The 19,980-nt window shown below is 47.1% G+C and overlaps 1 protein-coding gene across 1 annotated transcript in view; it reads left to right on the forward strand.

Annotated features, from left to right (window-relative positions):
- AP1S3 (adaptor related protein complex 1 subunit sigma 3) overlaps nt 1-19,980 on the forward strand; it is an 80,598-nt gene that overhangs the window by 59,705 nt on the left and 913 nt on the right. Inside the window, exon 4 of the mRNA XM_075529434.1 lies at nt 12,341-12,478. Within this exon, the coding sequence (XP_075385549.1) occupies nt 12,341-12,478 (138 nt within the window). The remainder of the gene's footprint in view (nt 1-12,340; nt 12,479-19,980) is intronic.

Genomic DNA, 19,980 nt, shown 5'->3' on the forward strand with positions numbered 1-19,980 from the left:
TACCAATGATCAGAATATAAGGCTTCCCCCTGTCCTATAACTCTTAGCCCGTGAACTAGCCAGCGCCTGGGAGAGGCTGATGCTTTCTCTCCCTGCATACTATAAACACACCAGAGACCTAGTCCATGTCTTCACCAGCTTTGCCATCTCTCTGTTCTCTTGACTTCCTGTCCCCTCTCTGGCTGCTTTTTTCTAAGCTGCAAGTATTCTTTAATCTTAAATTTATACTTAAGGTGTGGGCGTGAGTGGTAAAAAGATCCAAATGATTTTTGTTCACAATGCTATTCATTTGCTGTCAATTAATACACGGAGACCAGGGGCCCGTCCTCAGGACTCATTCACTCCTCAGCATCTTATGGTGTGGCTGCCCACCTGCATCACTCCGAGGACACCACGGTCACCAGTGCCCAAATCCCAAAGATCAGCACCAGTGACGCGTAGGTCCTGGTCCCCTAGGCTACACTGGATCCTGCTTGGCACACTTCCTTCTAACTTCTCTCTTCTGCTGCTTCTCAGCCTCTACTTCTGAAAGTGCCCCCTTGCTTTCCTCCCCTGGGCTCCTTTCCTGTGGCCTCCTACCCTCAGTATGCCTCCTCCTTTTCCTGTGTCCTACCGGACTTTCTCTCAGTCCTGGATTGCTAGCTGATTGGTCTCCCTCCCCTTTGTTGGGAAATAGTCTTTGCTGAGGCTTCATTTGGGTTACAATATGGCAGGAACCCAAGCTCCTCCTTTTCTGCAAGCAGTTCCTGTCTTGGTGATTGAATTTACTGTGCTCTCCGTCCCTTCCAGGAAAGCCCAGTTTCTTGCCCCCTTCTCCCCGCCGCCCCTGTCAGGCTGCCTGTGTGTTTGAACTGAAGTTTGGCTCCTTTCCACTCCACAAGTCAAGCTGGACTTGGATTTTCAGGTCTGCCTTTCACTTTGCAGCCTTGTCACCCAGCTCTTTCTGGACCATTTTCAACGTCTTGTTAATTATAATGATAATGAGGAAAACTCCGCCTTCTCTACATTGGTCCCAGACGGATTCTCCATTTGTAGCCCCGGCAGAGCCAATGCTCCGGGACGTGAGCTGCCCGGTGTTATCTTTGTGCAAGACTTGTTTGAAGAGTGCATGGCAGGCTCCACAAGATGCTCATCTGCATCTCCTTTGTTTGTGTTTCTCAGCACATCACTGCCTCTGGGCCAGCTTCCAGGCACATTCCAGCCAGTTCCCAGACCCAAGACCCAAGATCTTGGAGTTGTGACCTGTTACCTCCTCAGGATACTCTTTCTTCCGCTTCTTTGCTCACCAAGCACAAAGCTTGATTTCATGTTGTTTTGCTCTCAGATGAGTCTTCTGTGTTTCCTCTAGTGGAAGGAGCCGCTTTGCGATTTGGGTTGGCATTGTGTCAGGTCCGTTGTAGCGCACATCTTTTCACAAGGATGAACCTGTGAAGAAATTCAGAGACTTGCCCTTCATTCCTCTCTTCTTCCCCTCTCTATCTTCTCCTTGCCCTCCTCCTCCACTTCACCTTCCCTTTGTAAAGGATGTTATCAATTCTTCAGTGTTGCTTTCAGGGACTTTAGATCTCTGGTCAATGTGTAACTGGAAATCAGTTCCTAAACCACCTTTCTTTCTCATTCTCCTGGTTCACCAAGTTGATAGATTTTTAAAAAATCATTTTATGGGGGGCTCTTACAGCTCTCATCACAATCTATACATTCGTCCATTGTGTCACGCACAGAAGTTGATAGATTGTTAAGAAATCATCATAAGCTTTCTTATTTGAGATTATTTGACTTTATGTTTCCTGAAGCTCTAGTGGCATAGTGGTTAGGCGCTGGGCTGCTAACCACAAGGTCGGCAGTTCAAACCAGTGGCCACTCTGTAGGTGAAAGAGGAGCTTTCTACTCTTATAAAGAGTTACACTTTTGGAAACTCACAGGGCATTTCCATAGTCCCACTCTGTCCTCTAGGATGGCTATGAGTTGAAACTGACTTGATGGCAGCGAGCCTGGTCTTATTTTATTTTTTAATTTTACTTTATTGAAGACTCCAAGTAGGCACCATGGTTAAGCACTCAACAGTGCTGGCAATTTGGAGACCCAGGAAAACAGCCCCGATGAGGTGCTCTGGTAAAGATTACAGTCTAGGAAACCCCGTGGGACAGACCTACTCTGCCCTGTAGGATTTTGGAGTCAGATAAGTTCCACAGGCCACACCAGAACAGCGACAGCACAACCACAGCACTGTTTTGATGAATTCTGAGTCTTTGGCCTGGTGTTCGGCATGAGCTACTGCCATGGCCCTTTTGCAAGGACTTGTGGGAATCTTCCTGAGGGTTTCTCTGACCTGCCTTCTCCCCCTCATTTCTGTGTTCAGTTTTCACCTGCTGTTTCTACCTGGGTTCAAACCACCACGGTGAGGTGGCTTGGGACCGAACTTGATCTCAGCCTGACTGAATTGCAGCCGGAGATTTCCGAATACAGGAAATTTGACTCACCTTCACCAAGCGAAGCCCCATTGAAAAGGCGAGCAGGGTCGGGATGAATTCCATTTTTCTCCAGCAGTAATATTCCATCCTATTTGGGCATACCTTTAGAAGCTCTGTCTTTGTCCAGAACCTAAATTTAATTCCCTAAGAAAGCCAATGCATCTTTCATTACGCTAAGAGCAGCTAAGAGCAAGACAAGGCTCTATGCCCCAATAGGTGTTCAATTCTTATTCATTACCGCCGATGAGCCAGCCTAGCCGTTCAGGACTGACTGCCTCTCACTGACATCATCTCAGGGAGGATGCATTTCTCTTTGGTTCGCTTGTCCTCCCGCCTTCATTCGAAAGCTTCCCTTGAATTCCGCCCGGAGGTCAGCCGTCGAGAAACTTTGCCCTTCGCTTCCCCTGTAACACAGTCTCTTCTCATGAGTGCGAATCCCAAATCTCTGGCTGTGAATTTAAGTTATGTACTGTGGTTTTCCAACCCCCCTTTGGCACTTTTCCACTCCAAGGAGATTTATAAGGATTAACTCGTTAATCTTTCGATCTTTAGTAAATAGCATTAACCCCAATTTACAGAGGCTAAGAGGAAATGCCTCAGCATCTCACAGTGGACAAAGGTCGTTTGAGGATTTAGGTGCTGCCATAATTTTTCCATTACAGACTAGAACGTGGGCCTCGGCCGCTGCACTTGGCTTATGTGGGCATTGCTGTCCCCGAGGGGACTTGACCTTGAAAGGGAATTTTCCAGGAACTGACTTGATGACAGAGGCACAGGATGAGCTGGAATTGACTCGATGGCCACAGCACGGTTGAAGTTCTTTGCCTTCATCCACCAAGGGTGGGGGTCATCCTTAGAAAGCTCCACCGTCCTCAATACCAGCTGACATCACGCACCTTGCCAAAGAGGAGCAGTCTCAGTCATCACATGAGGGGGATGGGTTAATCAAATGCTGGTGTCCCAAAACACAGGCTCGTTTTTCATCTGGTGGTTTCGGATGGCTCACGAACAATGCTAAAAATATCCAAATAGCCCTGAACAGGAAGAAGGTTTCTCACCCCTGATGGTTCAAACCCACCAGCGGCCCGTGGAAGAACGACCTGCAATGTCCCTCTCTGAAGACGACGGCTCAGGCAACCTGATGGCGGGGCCCAGCTCTGTACCCCAGCGTTTCCATGAGGCAGAAGTAACTCGGTGACAACAGGCGCAGTTTCTCTTTTGGTGTGGACATGATTGAGTGCCCCGAACATTCCCAGCGCTCAGGGCTCTCCATTCGAGAGGGCAAATTATTTAGTCAAGCTCCGGGCTGGAACAAAATCAACAGTGCAGCGAAACTCACACACGGTTTCTGTTTTTGTTTCGGAGTTAGCTTTCTCTCGGAATATACAAACATGAGAAAACCAGGGAGGGAAGTAGAGAGGTTCATGCTAATGAGCCGCGCTCTATCCGTCAAATGAGGTGCAGTGGAGTCAGCCTGCATGTGGGGCTCCCTTGTCCGGTTACGAGGGCAGCTTTCTTCAGGGGGATTGTGAATATTTGGGTTGTCGGAGGAGCCCTTGTGGCCCAGTGGCTTACATGCGTGTCAGCCAACAGAAAGGCCGGCAGCTCAGGAGAAAGAGGTGGCAGTCTGTCCCGTAAAGATTACAGCAGAGACACCTGCCAGCCAGAAGTTCGAGATGAGGCAGAGCCTCCGGAGAGGAGTGGCTTTGGGTGTGGTGGTTAATTAGGCCGAGCGGAGGAGATTTGGTTTTGTCAGAGTTTGAGATGTTCCCTTGAGATGCTTTCACTTCTTACTCTCAGATGCCAATACCCCTCGGGAGGGGTGAGACCCAGTGGACCGGCACTTTGTGGTTACCTTGTGAAATAGTTTCTCATCTGTAGCCCTCTCCTATGATGCCAACAAAACCCATGCCTCCGGTTTCCTTATCACGTGCAGATGGTGCTTGTGTGCATATTCCTTGTGTGTGTGCGTGTGTGCGTGCATGGGCCTGCTTTGGGATACCACCTGCTACCTGCAGTTGCCATTGGATCCATTCTGACTCATGGCGACCTCAGCTGTGAGCGGACGCACACCTCCAGTCTTTCAGTTCCCAGCTGAGGGTGTACACCGTTTGCGCCTCCCAGGGCCTTTTCAGCAGGGGCAATCCGTCCTGCTGGAGGTTCCTGGAGGCCCGGGGATGGGCCGCTCTGCTCAGAGCGGAGTAGGAGAACTTTCCAGCGCATTTGCATTAGTCTCTCTCAGATTTGCTTCCCCGCACTCTGATGGCGGCCTCCTGTTTCCTAGACTCCTGGGTTGTACCTGCCTTGGACCCTGAGATTCCTCCGCTCTCACCTTGCTTGCTACGCTAACTCCTGACTGCCCGTCTCCTCTGGCCTCTGCTCGATTCTCATACTTTTGTTCCAGTGCATAGATGTCTGAATTACTGTGCTTCTGTTGGTTTGTCTGTGTTGTTTGGAATTGGGAAACCGTGCTTAGACTTCTACTTCTAGCTGCCCAAATTAAAAAACCCAATGCCTTTGAGCTGATATCAATTTATAGAGACCCTATAGGACAAGGTTTTCTAAGCTGGTAAATCTTTTATAGACGCAGACTGCCACCTTTTTCACATGGAGTGGCTGGTGAGCTTGAACCACGGACCTTGAGGTTGGCAGTCAAGTACTTTAATCACTGGTCTTCCAGGACTCTTGTCTAGCCCCATATACATAGGGGTTGGGTGGGGGTGGGTTTGAGAGAGGATTGCATTATGCATATTAATCAGAAACTTCCCTTTTTGGTGTTGTTAAAAATGTATCATATCCACCTTTAGATGTAAAGGATGGCTACACCATAGTAGAACATGCTATATCAAAATTACATATAAATTATATATAATTTTGAAATTAGCTAAAGCCTATCCCTATTGATAGGCTTGGGCTAATTTCAAAATTTTGTTACAGGTTCAGCAACCTTTGTTGCTACTCGATATACTTGCATGCTAATGTGAGGCCAGCATGGAATAAATTCCTTTGTGTAGTTGTTGGGTCCAAGCATTTGCACCTTTAAAATGGGTAGATGCAAAAACAAGGTGACAGCTATTACAACTGGACCCTCCAAAACAGCTGAGAACAAGGCACCAATCATGCAAAGTGGCTGTGAGGACCTATGTGTTCATCCAGCCCCCGCAGCAGGTATGCTCCTTCCTTCCCTTTCAGAGGACCACTAATGTGCCTGGCATTTCTCCACTTTCTGGTGAGGCCACACAGCCTAGTAGGTGTTCACTGGACCCTCCTTTTCTTGCTTTGTGTATGCACTGCTTCTTTATAGACTGTGATGTTCACCAGAGGGATTTTCAAGAATTGTTTTAGTATCATGAATACTATTTCCTTTCCCCCACTCTTAGGTACGAGGGCTTCAACAAGTTTGTGGAATTCACTCATAATTCCATTTTCCCATAAACTTGTCAAAGCTCCCTCATATAGATACATATATGTGTGTGTATGTGGAAACTCATGTGTGTGTCATGCGCATGTGTGTAAACTCACTGCCATTGAGTCAGTACTGACTTTATAAGTCAGAACAGAATGGCCACTGTGGGTTTCTGAGACTATAACTCTTTATGAGCGTAGAAAGCCTCCTCTTTGCCCATAGGGAAGCTGCTGGATTCAAACTGCTGACCTTGCAGCCCAATGTGCAACTGTTGTGCCACAAGGGCCCCACACAAATGCATACACACACACACACACACACACACACACACACACACAGCGAGAAAAAGAGCAAAATACGTAAGTGGGAAAGGAGAGAGAGATAGCTATATTTACGCAAATGCTGTTGATTTGATGCTGTGTTCCAGGGAAGGAAGAGACTGTGACTTTGGCTTCTGAACCAGACGAGTTTTTCTGAGCTAGACTTTTATTAGAGTGACACTTTGTTAATGTGTTCCCATTTTTTAGATCCAGGTGGATCAGTCAGGGAAAAAAATATGTTTTCCTTATGGAGCCTGCAAGTTTCTTGACGTGAATTCCTAAACATATGGAGCAATTTTCTAAAATTTGACATCCACTTAGGTAGCCATAGTCTTTAGTAGAATCAGAATATTGTTTATCTTTAAAAAATCTTTTTACTGGGGGCTCATACAGCTCTTATCACGATACATCCATCCATTCATTGTGTCAAACACATTTATACATTTGTTGCCATCATTTTCAAAACATTTTCTTTCCTCTTGAGCCCTTGATATCAGCTCCTCATTTTCCCCCTCCCTCTCCCACCCTCTCTCCTCCCTCATGAACCATGATAATTTATAAATTATTATTATTTTTCATGTCTTACACTGATTGATGTCTCCATTCACCCACTTTTCTGTTGTCTGTTCCCCAGGGAAGGTGTTATATGTAGATCATTGTGATCTGTTCCCCCTTTTTCCCTCCACCTACCCTTTCCTCTCCTGGTATCACTACTCTCATTATTGGTCCTAAGGGGTTTATCTGTCCTGGATTCCCTGTGTCTCCAGCTCTGATATGTACCCATGTACATGCTCTATTCCAGCCAATTTGTAAGGTAGAATTGGGATCATAATAGTGGGGGAAGGAAGCATCAGAGAACTAGAGGAAAATTGTATGTTTCATCGGTGCTATACTGCACCCTGACTGGCTCATCTCTTCCTTGTGACCCTTCTGTAAGGGGTGTCCAATCGTCTACAGATGGGCTTTTGGTCTCCACTCTGCACTCCAACTCATTCACATTGATATGATATTTTGTTCTGAGTCTTTGATGTCTGATACCTGATCTCATCCACATGATCACACAGCCTGATGTGTTTCTTCCATGTGGGCTTGGTTGCTTCTGAGCTCTATGGCCCTTTTGTTTATCTTGAAACCTTTAGGATCCCAGATGCTATATCTTTTGATAGCCGGGCACCATCACCTTTCTTCACCACATTTACTATGCACTCATTTTATCTTCCGTTATCATGTGTAGAGAAGGTGAGCATCATGGAATTCCAGGTTATTAGAACAAAGTGTTCTTGCATTGAAGAAGTACTTGAGTAGAGGCCCGATGTCCATCTGCTACCGTGATACTTATAATATAAATATATGTACATAGATCTATTTCCCTATTGTAATATATAAATATATTTACATATGTACATAGCTCTATTTAGACCTCTATAAATGCCCTTTGCCTCATAGTTCTTTCCTCTATTTCCTTTTACTTTCCTCTTGTCCCACTCTCATAGAATACTGCTGATCTAAGAAACCATTAATCTCCAACATAATACAGACCAGACATATGTGCCAATGACTCAATCATTTCTCCTACAGCGAGTTTTTGGGTCCTACTGCATTCTGGGTGCCAGGGCTATAAGATGACTAAGACATCAGACTAAGGACTCTGGCCTCTCTAGGGGTCTTGCTTATTTCCCCCTGCTGGCACAGCCGTTCAGCACCACAAGGTTAGCGTTTGGGTCCTGGTGGTGTACTGGGTTACATGTTGGACTGGGTTACATGTTACACCCACAGGGTTAACTGTTTGACAGCACCAGCTGTGACACCAGAGGTAGAAAGACAAGGCCTTCTACTCCTGTAATGATTTACAATCTCAGAAACCTACAGGGGAAGTTCTGCCCTCTCCTATAGAGTGATGCGTCTGAATTGACTTGATTGCAGTGGGTTTTGCATAGGGGGTGGCTCCCATAAAGGTTACACCTTAAGAAACCAGGTGGGCAGTTCTACTGTGTCCTGTGTGGGTCACTGTGAGAGACACTAGGGGAATGACTAGAGGAAACTCCTTGCCATGAAGTTGATTCTGACCCACAGAGCCCCTATAGGATAGAGTAAACCTGCCCCTGCAGGTTTCTGATGGTGTACATCACTCCAGAAGCAGAAACCTCATCTTGCTCACTTGGAGTGACTGGTAGATTAGAACAGCCGGCCTTGCTGTTAGCAGACTGTCTTGTACCCCATTATGCCACCAGGGCAAAATCTGAATGGCAGCAAAGAGGATTTGGGGAATTTCTGTGCCTTTGCCTTGACAAATGAGCAGGCTTTTACCAGCAAGAGCAGAAAGGAAAGGCTACTGGGGATAACATTCCAAGAATGACTGCAACAGGCACAGTGACAACACCTGAGTGAGTCAGTGGATGCTGTGATGTTGCACGGGTGTGTGCTGACACTGGGTATAAGTGCTGGGTGAGTGGGGTATGGGCTGTAGATTCCTGGAGGCCACACTGAGGTATTCAGACTTTGTCCTGAATATTGACCTTGCAAGTCTTGCACAAGAGAGAGGGAAAATCAGCATGTTTGCAGAGTGTTGTGGCTGGCCACTGTGAGCAGGCAAAGACCTCACTTGAAGGCCCATGTGGTGGCCTAAGTCAGCAATGGTACAAGCTTGAGAAGTGTCCCTGGGACTGGAGAAGAGGAGGGGTCTTGGGATTTGTTTACAGAACGGGATCAGGAGGAATTAGTGAGCAAAATGGGAGGCGAGGGGCCTTAGGATAGGGAAGAGTTCTTGAGCGGTACAGGAAGGGGAAATCTATAGCAGATTCGAGTGTATGTGATTGAGCATCTGCTAGAGGGTGAGGCTATTAACCAAGGTGACAAGGAGGGAAAGCAGCAGCAGCTTGACTTCCATCTGGGACAAAGTGACTTGAATTGAGCTATATCCAGGTAACTCAACAGTCCACTGAGTGTGTGAGAACGTGAGTCTAGAACTCAAAGGCAAGCCAGGACTAGGCATCTACAGATGCGAAGCCAGCTGCAGGCTAGGCACAGCTGTAAGGAGGACATGAGGTCGTCCAGGACCAAAGTTCTCAAACTTGGCCGATCCTTGGGAGCACCTGGCATCTGGTGACACTACAGATCCCCGAGCTCCATTGGCACCTAACGAATCAGACTCTCTAGACTCTCGAGGGAGGAGCCCAGGGATCTGTAGTGTCACCAGATGGGTGCAATCCCCATTGGTAATTCTAATTATCTGCCAATCTGGGGAATGCAGTGTCTAGGAGAACATATGAAGTGTTCAAAAACATTGGGTGGGAAATGGAATTAAAGGTGGCACAATTTTTCAACAAACTTAAAAAAAATTAGTTTCAAAACATTTTCTTTCTACTTGAGCCCTTAGTATCGACTCCTCATTTTTTCCCCACCCTTCCCTCATGAACCCTTGATAATTTATAAATTATTATTTCCTGTTTTACACTGACAACTGTTTCCCTTTACCCACTTTTCTGTTGTCTGTCCCACTGGGAGGGGGTTATATGTAGATCATTGTGATCGGATCCTCCTTTCTCTTCCCACCTTCCCCTTACCCTCCTAGCAATTTCTACTCTCATTATTTGCCCTAAGGGGTTTAATCTGTCCTGGATTCCCTGTGTTTCCAGCTTGGATCTGGACTCAGGTCCATGCTCTGATCCAGCCCGATTTGTAAGGTAGAATTGAGATCATGATAGTGGGGAGAGGAAGCATTAAAGAACCAGAGGAAAGTTGTATGTTTCATCGGTACTATACTGTACCCTGACTGGCTTGTCTCTTTCTTGTGACTCTTCTGTAAGGGGATGTATAATTGTCTACGGATAGGCTTTGGGTCTCCACTCCACACTCCCCCTCATTAACAATGATATGAGTTTTTTTGTTCTGGGTCTTTGATGCCTGATACCTGATCCCATCTACACCTCCTGATTGCACAGGCTGGGGTGCTTCCTCTATGTGGGCTTGGTTGCTTCTCAGCTAGACGGTGGCTTGTTTATCTTGAAGCCTTTAAGGTCCTATATCTTTTGCTAGCTGGGTACCATCATCTTTCTTCATCACATTTGCTTATGCATCCATTTTGTCGTCAGGGATTGTGCCAAGAAGGTGAGCATCGCAGAATGCCTGGTTATTAGAGCAAAGTGTTCTTGTGTTGAAGGAGGACTTGAGCAAAGATTTAATTTCGACAAGCTTTTTTAAGTACTCCCATTTGTATCGAAAAGAGGAGTGGCTCTTGGGGAGCACCAACATCTAAGAGGGTGGGTCCCAAGAATGTCAATCACCTGCTTCAGAGATCCGTCAGTTGGTTGCTTGGTTGACTGCTATGCCCCACCAAAATAAAAAGTGCCAAACTCACTGCCATTGAGTAGATTCCAATTCATAGTAATCCAAACACTCTGTGAAGCGTTCCTAAATTAGTGCAGGTTGAGGAGGGAAATCATCACAAGAGATGGAATCATTCAAGAGATGGGAGAAGAACGGGCAGTAATTGGTGTGGCCAGTCAAGGGAGGAGATGCTGTTGCCAAGTGGGAGATTGGTGAAGACGATGAAGTGACGATGATCGTAAACTAGGGAGGACTGAAAGTCTCGTCACCAGGCCGCCCACCGTCTGGAGAGTGGTGCCAGTTGGGTGGCGAGGATCTGGAAAAGGGGCGGATCTGGAAAAGGGGCGGATCTGGAAAAGGGGCGGATCTGGAAAAGGGGCGGATCTGGAAAAGGGGCGGATCTGGAAAAGGGGCGGATCTGGAAAAGGGGAGGATCTGGAAAAGGGGAAAGAGCGGACAGGAAGATGGTCAAGAATGTCTGCATGATCATCTGCTGAATAATTGAAAAGCAGCCTCATTCGGATAATGGAGAGAGGTCTGGCCACTTGTGCTTAAACCCCATCTCTCAGGCTCTGCTTTGGTCATTGTCTGTGCTTCTCAGTCAGAACCTCCAGGGCGGGGTGGGGTGGGGGTGTGCTGAGGAGCATTCGGGGTGATTCTGACACACACCAGCGTTTGAGAACCAGTGGTCTAAGATAGACTCGTGGCTGAAAATGATCACAATTAGCTAACAGGGCTCTGAAGAGCTTCTGAGAGAGTCTCAAAATGGGGAGCCAAGGTTTTTAGGAGAAACTACTGGAAAAAAGAGAAAAAAAGGAAGCGTCCTGACTTTGAGTCTGAAATAAAGCTGGGGGGGGGGGGGCATGGCTTTCATGCAGCTGATAGAAATCAGCTGAGCCACCTGATTCTGCTCCTGCTCCAACTCCAACCCTCTAATTGCTTGTCACAACAAGAACAGTATTTTCTAAGGATGTGTTAAGCTAGAATCCAGTGTGGTTCTACTTTTACTAAAGGCCTGGAATCCCTTGTTTTTTCTTCTCCCTTGAGCTTAGATAATACCTTCTCCTTGTTGTCATGGTTTGTTTTCATTCTGTATCTATGACTTTTAATTTAAGATCATCTGTCATATATGATTATTTGCGTTGTGCTATCTTTCTTTTTTGTCATAAATACTGCAAAGTAAAAGCTCAAGAATTTAAGAAATTCTAAACAAACAAACAAAGCAACAGAAAAAAAGAAATCAGTATATACCATGACTCAAAATTCAAAAAGCCCTGAAAGGGAAAGAGTGAAAAATCTCTTACCCACCCCTGTGTCTCACCAGCCAGATATCTTCTCCCAAGGCAATATTCTCTGTTGCTAAATTTTGGAGACAGTCTCAAATACCTTTGGCCAGTTTTTCTATTCAGTTGTTATTAAAAAAAATCTTTTATGGAATGAGTGTTTTTATATCATAAAAATCAACTCTTTGTTGGAATGTGTTCCTACTGTTTTCTCACAGTGTGTTATATTTTCACATTAAACCCCTTTGTTGTTATTTAGTTGGAAGTTTGTGGTGAACATTGGTTTTCCGTTCAATCATCCATCCCTGTTTTGCTTTGTGACCTTGGCTGCAATCCCTACAAGGTCACTGCATGCTTCTTCCCTTCTGCTCTGTGCTCCCTGTTCCCTGCCAGCCTCCCTTCCTGTCCCTTCCAACCTCCTTCTCATGGTCTGACCTGTGGCTTGCCACCAGGCTGCATCTGTGCCAGATCCTGGTAGACGTTTCCCTTGATGCTTCTGCACGTTGATCACAACACTGGTCTTTGTCCCACCAGGTGTGTGAGCTGGATATTATCTTTAATTTTGAGAAGGCGTATTTCATCCTGGACGAGTTTATCATCGGTGGAGAAGTTCAGGAAACCTCCAAGAAATCGGCTGTGACAGCCATAGAAGACTCTGATATGTTACAGGAGGTTGGTGCCATGTTGACAGTCCCATGGGGAAGAGGGTGGTGAGGTGATATGGGGGTGGTGGTGGTGGGGGGGGAGGGTGATGTTTATAATACAGTGAGAGCCAGTTTATCTAGATCGTTTCCCAAAGTGGATGATATCATGCCATTGATGGTGCTAGAAGGATTCAGAGTGGCCACAAAAGCAGATACCTACACTTTCTGTTAGTTTATGGGCAGTCATACAAAGTTTTTAATTTCCAGGGGCGGGGGGCCACCACGTTTTACAGAAAACAGGGTGGTGGACCAAATAAGTTTGGTCTAGATCTTACAAGTCTTCCACGGTTCACAAGGTCCAGTCTCATCACTTCTCTCTCATCTCACCTTTACACAGAACATTTGCGTTTTCCTTCTGTGCGGGGCTCCTGCCTTCCACAGATCTGAATCAACTGACCCTCACAGAACGAAGAACAAACCGACCTAAAGCAAACCCATGGCCACTGGATCGATTTCAACTCATAGCAACCGCGTAGGCTAGAGTAGATCTGCCCCTTTGAGTTTCCCAGACTTTATGGGAGCAGATAGCCCCCTGTTGATCCCATGGAGAGTGACGCGTTTGAACTACTGAACTTGAGGTTAGGGGCTCACCGCTTAACTCACGGCACCACCAAGGACTTAAACCCACTGGGGGATGCAAACAGTCAGCACACTTGGCTCCTAGCCAAAGGCTGGAGGTTGGCGTGCACCCAGAGGTTCCCTGGAGAAAAGGCCTCGTGATTTAGTTTAGAAAGAAATCAGCCACCGAGAACCCTTTGAAATGAGGTCTCATTCTGACCCACAGTGGGGGAGGAGGTTACGGGGGTGGGCCAGGGTGGCGGGGGTGGGTCGGTCACCATCCATCGGAATGGACTGGCCCTCAGGTATTGTGTCCTTACTGTACAGCAGGCAGGCACGGCTCTCAACAACGTCTAATGCTTGAAACGCTCTTGACCATGCAGAAGAGGCCGGCAGTAGTATGACCTTTGTTTTACAGGCCAGTAAACCAAGTCACGTAGAGGCTAAATGACCTGCCCAGCATCACTGCGCTAGTGTGTGGTAGGGATTTGCACCCAGGCTACCAGGCACCAGAGTCTTTGTCCTTCACTGTGGGTGGAGTTCTTCGCTGTCAGCAATGTTGTCAAGGGCTTGGCGCTGTCATTTAAAGAAAGACTCTGTGCGATGTGCAAGAAGACCTTTGTGACAAGCGAGCACTGCGTGGCCCCGAGAAGGGAGAAGAGCTGCACTCGATGACTTCGTTTGGAAGGGACCTTAGAGCTGTGTTATGGAAGATGGCATTTATCATTTTAATTAAAATTGCCTTCTCCTCCTGGGGACGCCGTGTGTGCATCCATAAATAGGGAACACCTGTGGCTTTCTTGCCCAGGGAGAAGTGGGCACTGACGCACTGATCTGGGCTGACTCTTGACATGAGTCTTACACAAAAGGCAACGGGACTTCCTTTTTAAAACAGCCCGATGGCGCCAGATGGGAAAAAAGAACTTAGCTAGTCCAGTTGAACCCGGGGATACTGTGAAGAAAAGTTATGCACCTTCCAAACCTTTGCCCTTGCAAAGGAGGGGCCTGACCATCTCAGTGCAAAGCTGGGCCCCTGAGGGCTTGGGCTCCATCCACACTTACCACTTCAGAGCGCTCTAGCCATGACATTGTGAGCTGGGCCCGCCTCCCATTTATAGGCTGGTGTCGGGCAAATAGTATGGTTAGTTATTGATCCCTGGGCAGTGACCTTCCATCCAGAGGTATCTTGTAAAAATGCCTGGAAAGCTGCTTCAGCCAAGCCAGCTGTTGGAAACCCCCCAGAGAGCACAGCTCTACCCTGATCCCATGGGGTTACCTTGCATCCGAGTCAAAGCGGACTCAAGAGTAACTGGTGGGATTGTCATCATGACAGGACTGGAGGATCTCAAAGGTGACAAAGTGTCCGTTCAACATGGCTGTTAAATGGTATTCTACTTTGAGGAGTAGTCATGGCATAACTTAAGTCGACACTAGACATAATTTTCTACAACACTTTCAGTTCATCTTTGAGCCCGCGGCTCTGCTTCCAAAGGGAACTGGTGCTCCGGGGAGTGGCTGCTGAGAAGGATGTCGACATGGGTCGGGCCCTCAGTCTGTGTATTGCTGATGAGAGGAACATCACTCATTGCAACTTTCTGGGGTTCACTTGGCTCTCAGCAGATGCCACAGGGTGGGACGTTTTCAAAGTACTTGAAGAATCCTAGACTCCTACACAGCAGTTTTACACATTGAGTCTCAGTTAAAATAGGTTTGTGTGTGTGTGTGTGTGTGTGTGTGTGAGAGAGAGAGAGAGAGGGGGAGAGAGAGAGAGAGATGGGTGTGTGCGTTATTTATAATTCTTCTCTCAGAGCCCATGCTGTAGAATCTTCTTACAGCAGAAATTCACTTTGAACAGGATCTTTGGCACTTTTGTGTAATTAAAAGCCCCTTGAATTGGGGCCAAGGCACAGCTGGGTTATCTGAATTCTCCCCAGTCAGGGAGGGAATTCTAAAGGGCCTATCCAGCGTCCACAGCGTTCCTACTTCTATGTGAATCTAGGAGGCAGCCTTACTTCAAGGGAGCCCTTGCTCTCAGGTAGGGTCTGCACTAATTGGCATTTCAAGTCCCGGTGATTGAGTGGGAAGTCTTGATGGGTAGGCCCCAGGGGACCCTCCCATTTAGTCTGTGCCCTTGAACTTAGCAGGCAGTGCCATGGCTGCCCTCTCTGTCTCTCTCACTATGTTAACAGACCTTGCCAAGTGGAAAAAGAATGTCGCTCGTGGTCTCTCAGGCTCTGTTATCCGCTCCAGGAAAGTCACTGCACGTTTATGGGACTGGTTGAAAAAATGGACCTTGTACATCTCTCTGCTTTAGGGAAGTTTACAGTGGATAGAGGCAAGTGATAGAACTGTATACAGAACAGATAATTTTATTTCAGACTTCTGGGTTTCAACGCACATTTAGAGTTACTACAGGTTAAGGGAGGCCTTTGTGCCAAAGCCTTGGTTTCTAGAACACCCAGAAACGTTGAAGTAGGCCCCTGGGATTCCTTCCTTACCCCTGCTGAACCAGTTTCTTAAAATAAAAAACCTGCCCTTTAGTGATAAGAAGCAGAGACTTGAATCTCCAGCTGCCCAGGGGATCATTCTGAGTGTGGAAGACTGGGCTCTGAATGTGCCTGAAATTGATCATTTTAGAAAGAAAGGAATGCTCTAGGTGGTTGGAACAGGCTTTAGAAAGTACACTATTTTATGCCCGATGAGTAAGACAGATGGACAATGAGAAACAGGATATTAGAAAGAAAAACTAATTTGACTGCTTCTTGTAATCAATAGCTATGGGGAAAAGAAACGCCCCAGTGGCTTGTGCATCAGTCCTTTGACTGCAGAGTCAGCCGCGTGCACCCGCCAGCCCTGCAAGGAAGAGAGAGAGATGAGGCTGCCTGTGCTCCGCAAGATGAACAGTCTTCGAAACCCAACTCTGCCTTATCGGGTCACTCTGAGTTGGAATCAATTCAGTGGCTGTGTGGTGACTATGGTGGATGTTAGGTGCTGTCGGGGAACCTATGTACTACAGAACAAATCAATGCCCGGTCCCACACCATGCTCACAATTGCCCCGGTGTTTGATTTCATCCATACAGCCACTGTTATCCATCTTGTCGAACGTCTTTCTCATTAACTGCCCTGCCAGAGGTTGCAATTCCTAGGATTACCAGTGGGGGCAGCAAGTAGAAGCGATTTTGACCCCCAAAATAAGAAAGCCCCTTAAAAAGGGAGGGCCTTGTAATCGGTTCCCCCTTTCTAACCCACTCTCCCTGTACCCTCCCAGTATCGCCACTCACACCACTGGTCCTGAAGGGATCATCCGCCCTGGATTCCCTGTGTTTCCAGTTCCTATCTGCACCAGTGTACATCCTCTAGTCTAGCTAGACTTGCAAGGTAGAATTGGGATCATGATAGTGGGTGGTGAGAGAGCATTTAGGAACTAGAGGAAAGTTGTATTTTTCATCGTTGCTACATTGCACCCTGACTGGCTCGTCTCCTCCCCGAGACCCTTCTTTTCGGGGATATCCAGTGACCTACAAATGGGCTTTGGGTCTCCACTCTGCACTTCCCTCCTCATTTACTATGGTAAGATTTTTTTTTGTTCTGATGATGCTTGATACCTGATCCCTTCAACACTTCACGATTGCACAGGCTGGTGTGTTTCCTCCATGTGGGCTTTGTTGCTTCTGAGCTAGATGGCCACTTGTTTACCTTCAAGCCTTTAAGACCCCAGATGCTATATCTTTTGATAGCTGGGCACCTCAGCTTTCTTCACCATATTTATTTATTCACCGGCGTTGTCTTCAGCGGTTGTGTCGGGAAGGTGAGCATCATAGAATGCCAATTTAATACAAGAAAGTATTCTTGAATTGAGGGAGTACTTGAGTGGAGACCTAATGTCCTTCTGCTACCTTAATACTAGACCTATAAATATATACACATAGATATATTTCCCCATTCTCATATATAAATATATTTGAAAATGTACATGTCTTTATCTAGACCTCTATAAATGCCCTTTGCCTCCCAGCTGCCCCCCTCTATTTCCTTTCCTCCTGTCCCACTATCATGCTCAGTCCCCACCAGGGTTTCAGCAATTCCTCTTGGTTACATTACCCTTGGTCATGCCCTACCAGGCCTTCCACACCCTCTTCACCACCGATTTGGATCACTTGTTGTTCCTTTGTCCCTGGGTTTGTTAACACCACTACCTTTCCTCCCTGGGGGATGGACAACAAAGTGGGTGATGGTAGACATCGGACAGGGCAAGATATCACAAAATAATAATTTATAAATTATCAAGGGTTCATGAGGGAGAGGGGAGCGGGGAAGGAGGGGAAAAATGAGGACCTGAAACCAGGGACTTAAGTGGAGAGAAAATGTTTTGAGAATGATGAGGGCAATGAATGTACAAATGTGCTTTATATAATTGATGTATGTGTGGATTATGATAAGAGTTGTATGAGCCCCTAATAAAATGATTTTTAAAAAAAGGAAGGCCAACTGGATACCTCCTTAGCCCAAGCAGTGAATACCTCTTAGGTGTTCGTGTAGGTGCATGCAAAACTGCTAGGTTTACCCCAGCACTGTCGCCCTTAAAAGCTTAAACCCTGTGAATAGCCAAATCAAAAAATATATAACACATAGTGTTCAAGTGCACACTAATGGTAGGGTTAGGGGTATCACAGGAAATGTGCCAGTATGCAGGTTTTGGTCTTGGGAAAGGCTAGGACAGATCTCTGTCAGGCTGTGTCAGCCTTAAACTTCTGTTCTAATCTGTATGCTCAGGACAGTGCCAGCCACACATTCCTGGTTTGTGCAAGCTGAGTCCCACCTGAGAGGGCAGCTGGTGCAGTGTTTCAAAGACTGAGTCACTGGTGACGTGAGGCTGTGTCAGCAATGGAGGCCAATGAACCGTGAAGCTTGTAACATGTCACCATCAAGGTTTTTGACTGGCCCAGGTCTCTTGTAAGGCTGCCAAGGGGACATCACAATGTCCCACTTATGATTGTATGTTTTTTTGGTAAAATATACAGCTAAACATGTCCGTGAAACAATAGGGAAGGGTGCCAGGCACTTAACTGATGGAAATAATATATGATTTCTTTGAATGATATATTTTCACCTTAAAGAATTTTGTGATCTGCTGATTTATGTTCTCGTTCATTAGTACCGTTTGTACCTGGTTTGCCGTTTGTAAGGCTATGCAGGCTCCACACAATGTGGTTGGGCCCTGCCTCAGACACTGTGGCTCTTGGGGGCTGCCAAGTTGTTTCTGATTCCGAGGGACCCCTATGTGGGACAGTACAAACCACTGCCTGGTCCTGTGCCATCCGGGTAATTGACATTATCTGAGCCTGTCGTTGAAGATGCTGTGTCAATCCATCTTGTTGAGACTCTTTCCACTTTTTCACGGACCCTCTACTTGGTGAAGCCTGGTGTCAACCTGCCAGAGTGCTACCGCTGCTATATTAAAAGACATTGGTAGCGTTGGTAGGAGCAGACGTCTTAGGGGATGGGCCTCTCTTGGCCAACGCTCATCTAGGACTCAGAAGCACTTGGGAAGGAAATCTAGTGACGGAGCACAATTGTTTTCAGGAGAGGAGGATTGAAATTCTAAACAGAGGTGGCGGAAAGAGAAAACTCCATCTCCAATCGCAGTTCTGTATACATGCGAAAGCTGGGCGGGGACAAGGAAGTGCTGGCAAGGACGACCGAATATACTGCACGCAGGCTACCCAGTCTTAGAGGAAGCATGACTGGGAGGCGAGGATGGTGGACTGGGGCCCTCTGGCTTGGCCACCTCATCAGGAAAGGTCGATTGCTAGAAGAGGACCTCATACTTGTTGTGGGGGTGAATTACTTAGTGGCTTTTCTCGCTCTATTGTCTTTGTCACACCCAACAAATAACCGGTGTGCCTAGACAGATGTGAGGTGCTTGTGGCCCACCAAGGGGAGTATATAGCTTACTGCAGTACGGCTTCTGAGCCCACGGAGCCGTTGCTGGTAGAGGAGGGTGCTGCTGGTGCCTCGTCAGCAGAGCTAAACAAGCTCTGGAACATTTGTTGGAGCAGGGGAGAGGTCACAGGGCCACGGAGCAGAGAAAGATGCTACCGTGTGCCCTTCTGAGAAAGGACTTGTCCTGATTGAGGAACTGTATCCTGAGTCATTTCGGATCTTAGATTGTAACCTGTTCCTTCCCCAGTACACTCCATAATCATGATCCTTGTCTGTGAGTTCTGGTTGGCCACTGCAACAAATTATTGAACCAAGCAGAGAAGTAGAGGCTGCCGTGGGAGTGGAAGCTCTCTCTGGTCAGAATTGGTAAGAAGGTTGGACAGAGGAGACTTGTGTGACATCATCAGGATCAACGTTGGGCTTTGGATGCAGATCTTCATTCATGTACCACCTTGTGAAGTCAGAGGAGGTGAGCGGTGGCCTCCGTGTCATTTTTACTCCAGGTAGTTTGGGGCTCAGTGACCATGAAGGAAGCCCTCCGTGAGATGGACTGACACAGTAGCCACAACAGGGCTAGGCAGTCTTTCGTCCGATCATACATAAGATGACCATGAACCTGACAACCGCAGTTTCCCGTATCCCTCCAACAGTCTTGGTGGCTTTGGCCTGTTTGGTGCAGTGTCATTCCTGGTGGACACAAGTCAGTCCCTTCCTGTGGGCTTTAAGCTGAGACAGGGCTGGAGTACTGCTGTGGGTCCTTGCCGTGGCTCACATGACAGGGGCAGGGGACGTTACCAAATGATACTTCTGTGCTCCTTTGAGCTTCTCACCCCCCCTTTCCCCTACTTAAGGCCCCAGGTGTTTTGTGGAATATACATGTTTAGTGAGGAGAGTGTGCAAGATAAAGCCCCTCCATCTTCTCTGGGCTTGTAATACGGTCGTAACTGTCAACTCTGCCTGTCACTGT

This window comes from Tenrec ecaudatus, chromosome 13 (genome assembly GCF_050624435.1).
Source record: "Tenrec ecaudatus isolate mTenEca1 chromosome 13, mTenEca1.hap1, whole genome shotgun sequence".
Classification (NCBI taxonomy): domain Eukaryota; kingdom Metazoa; phylum Chordata; class Mammalia; order Afrosoricida; family Tenrecidae; genus Tenrec; species Tenrec ecaudatus.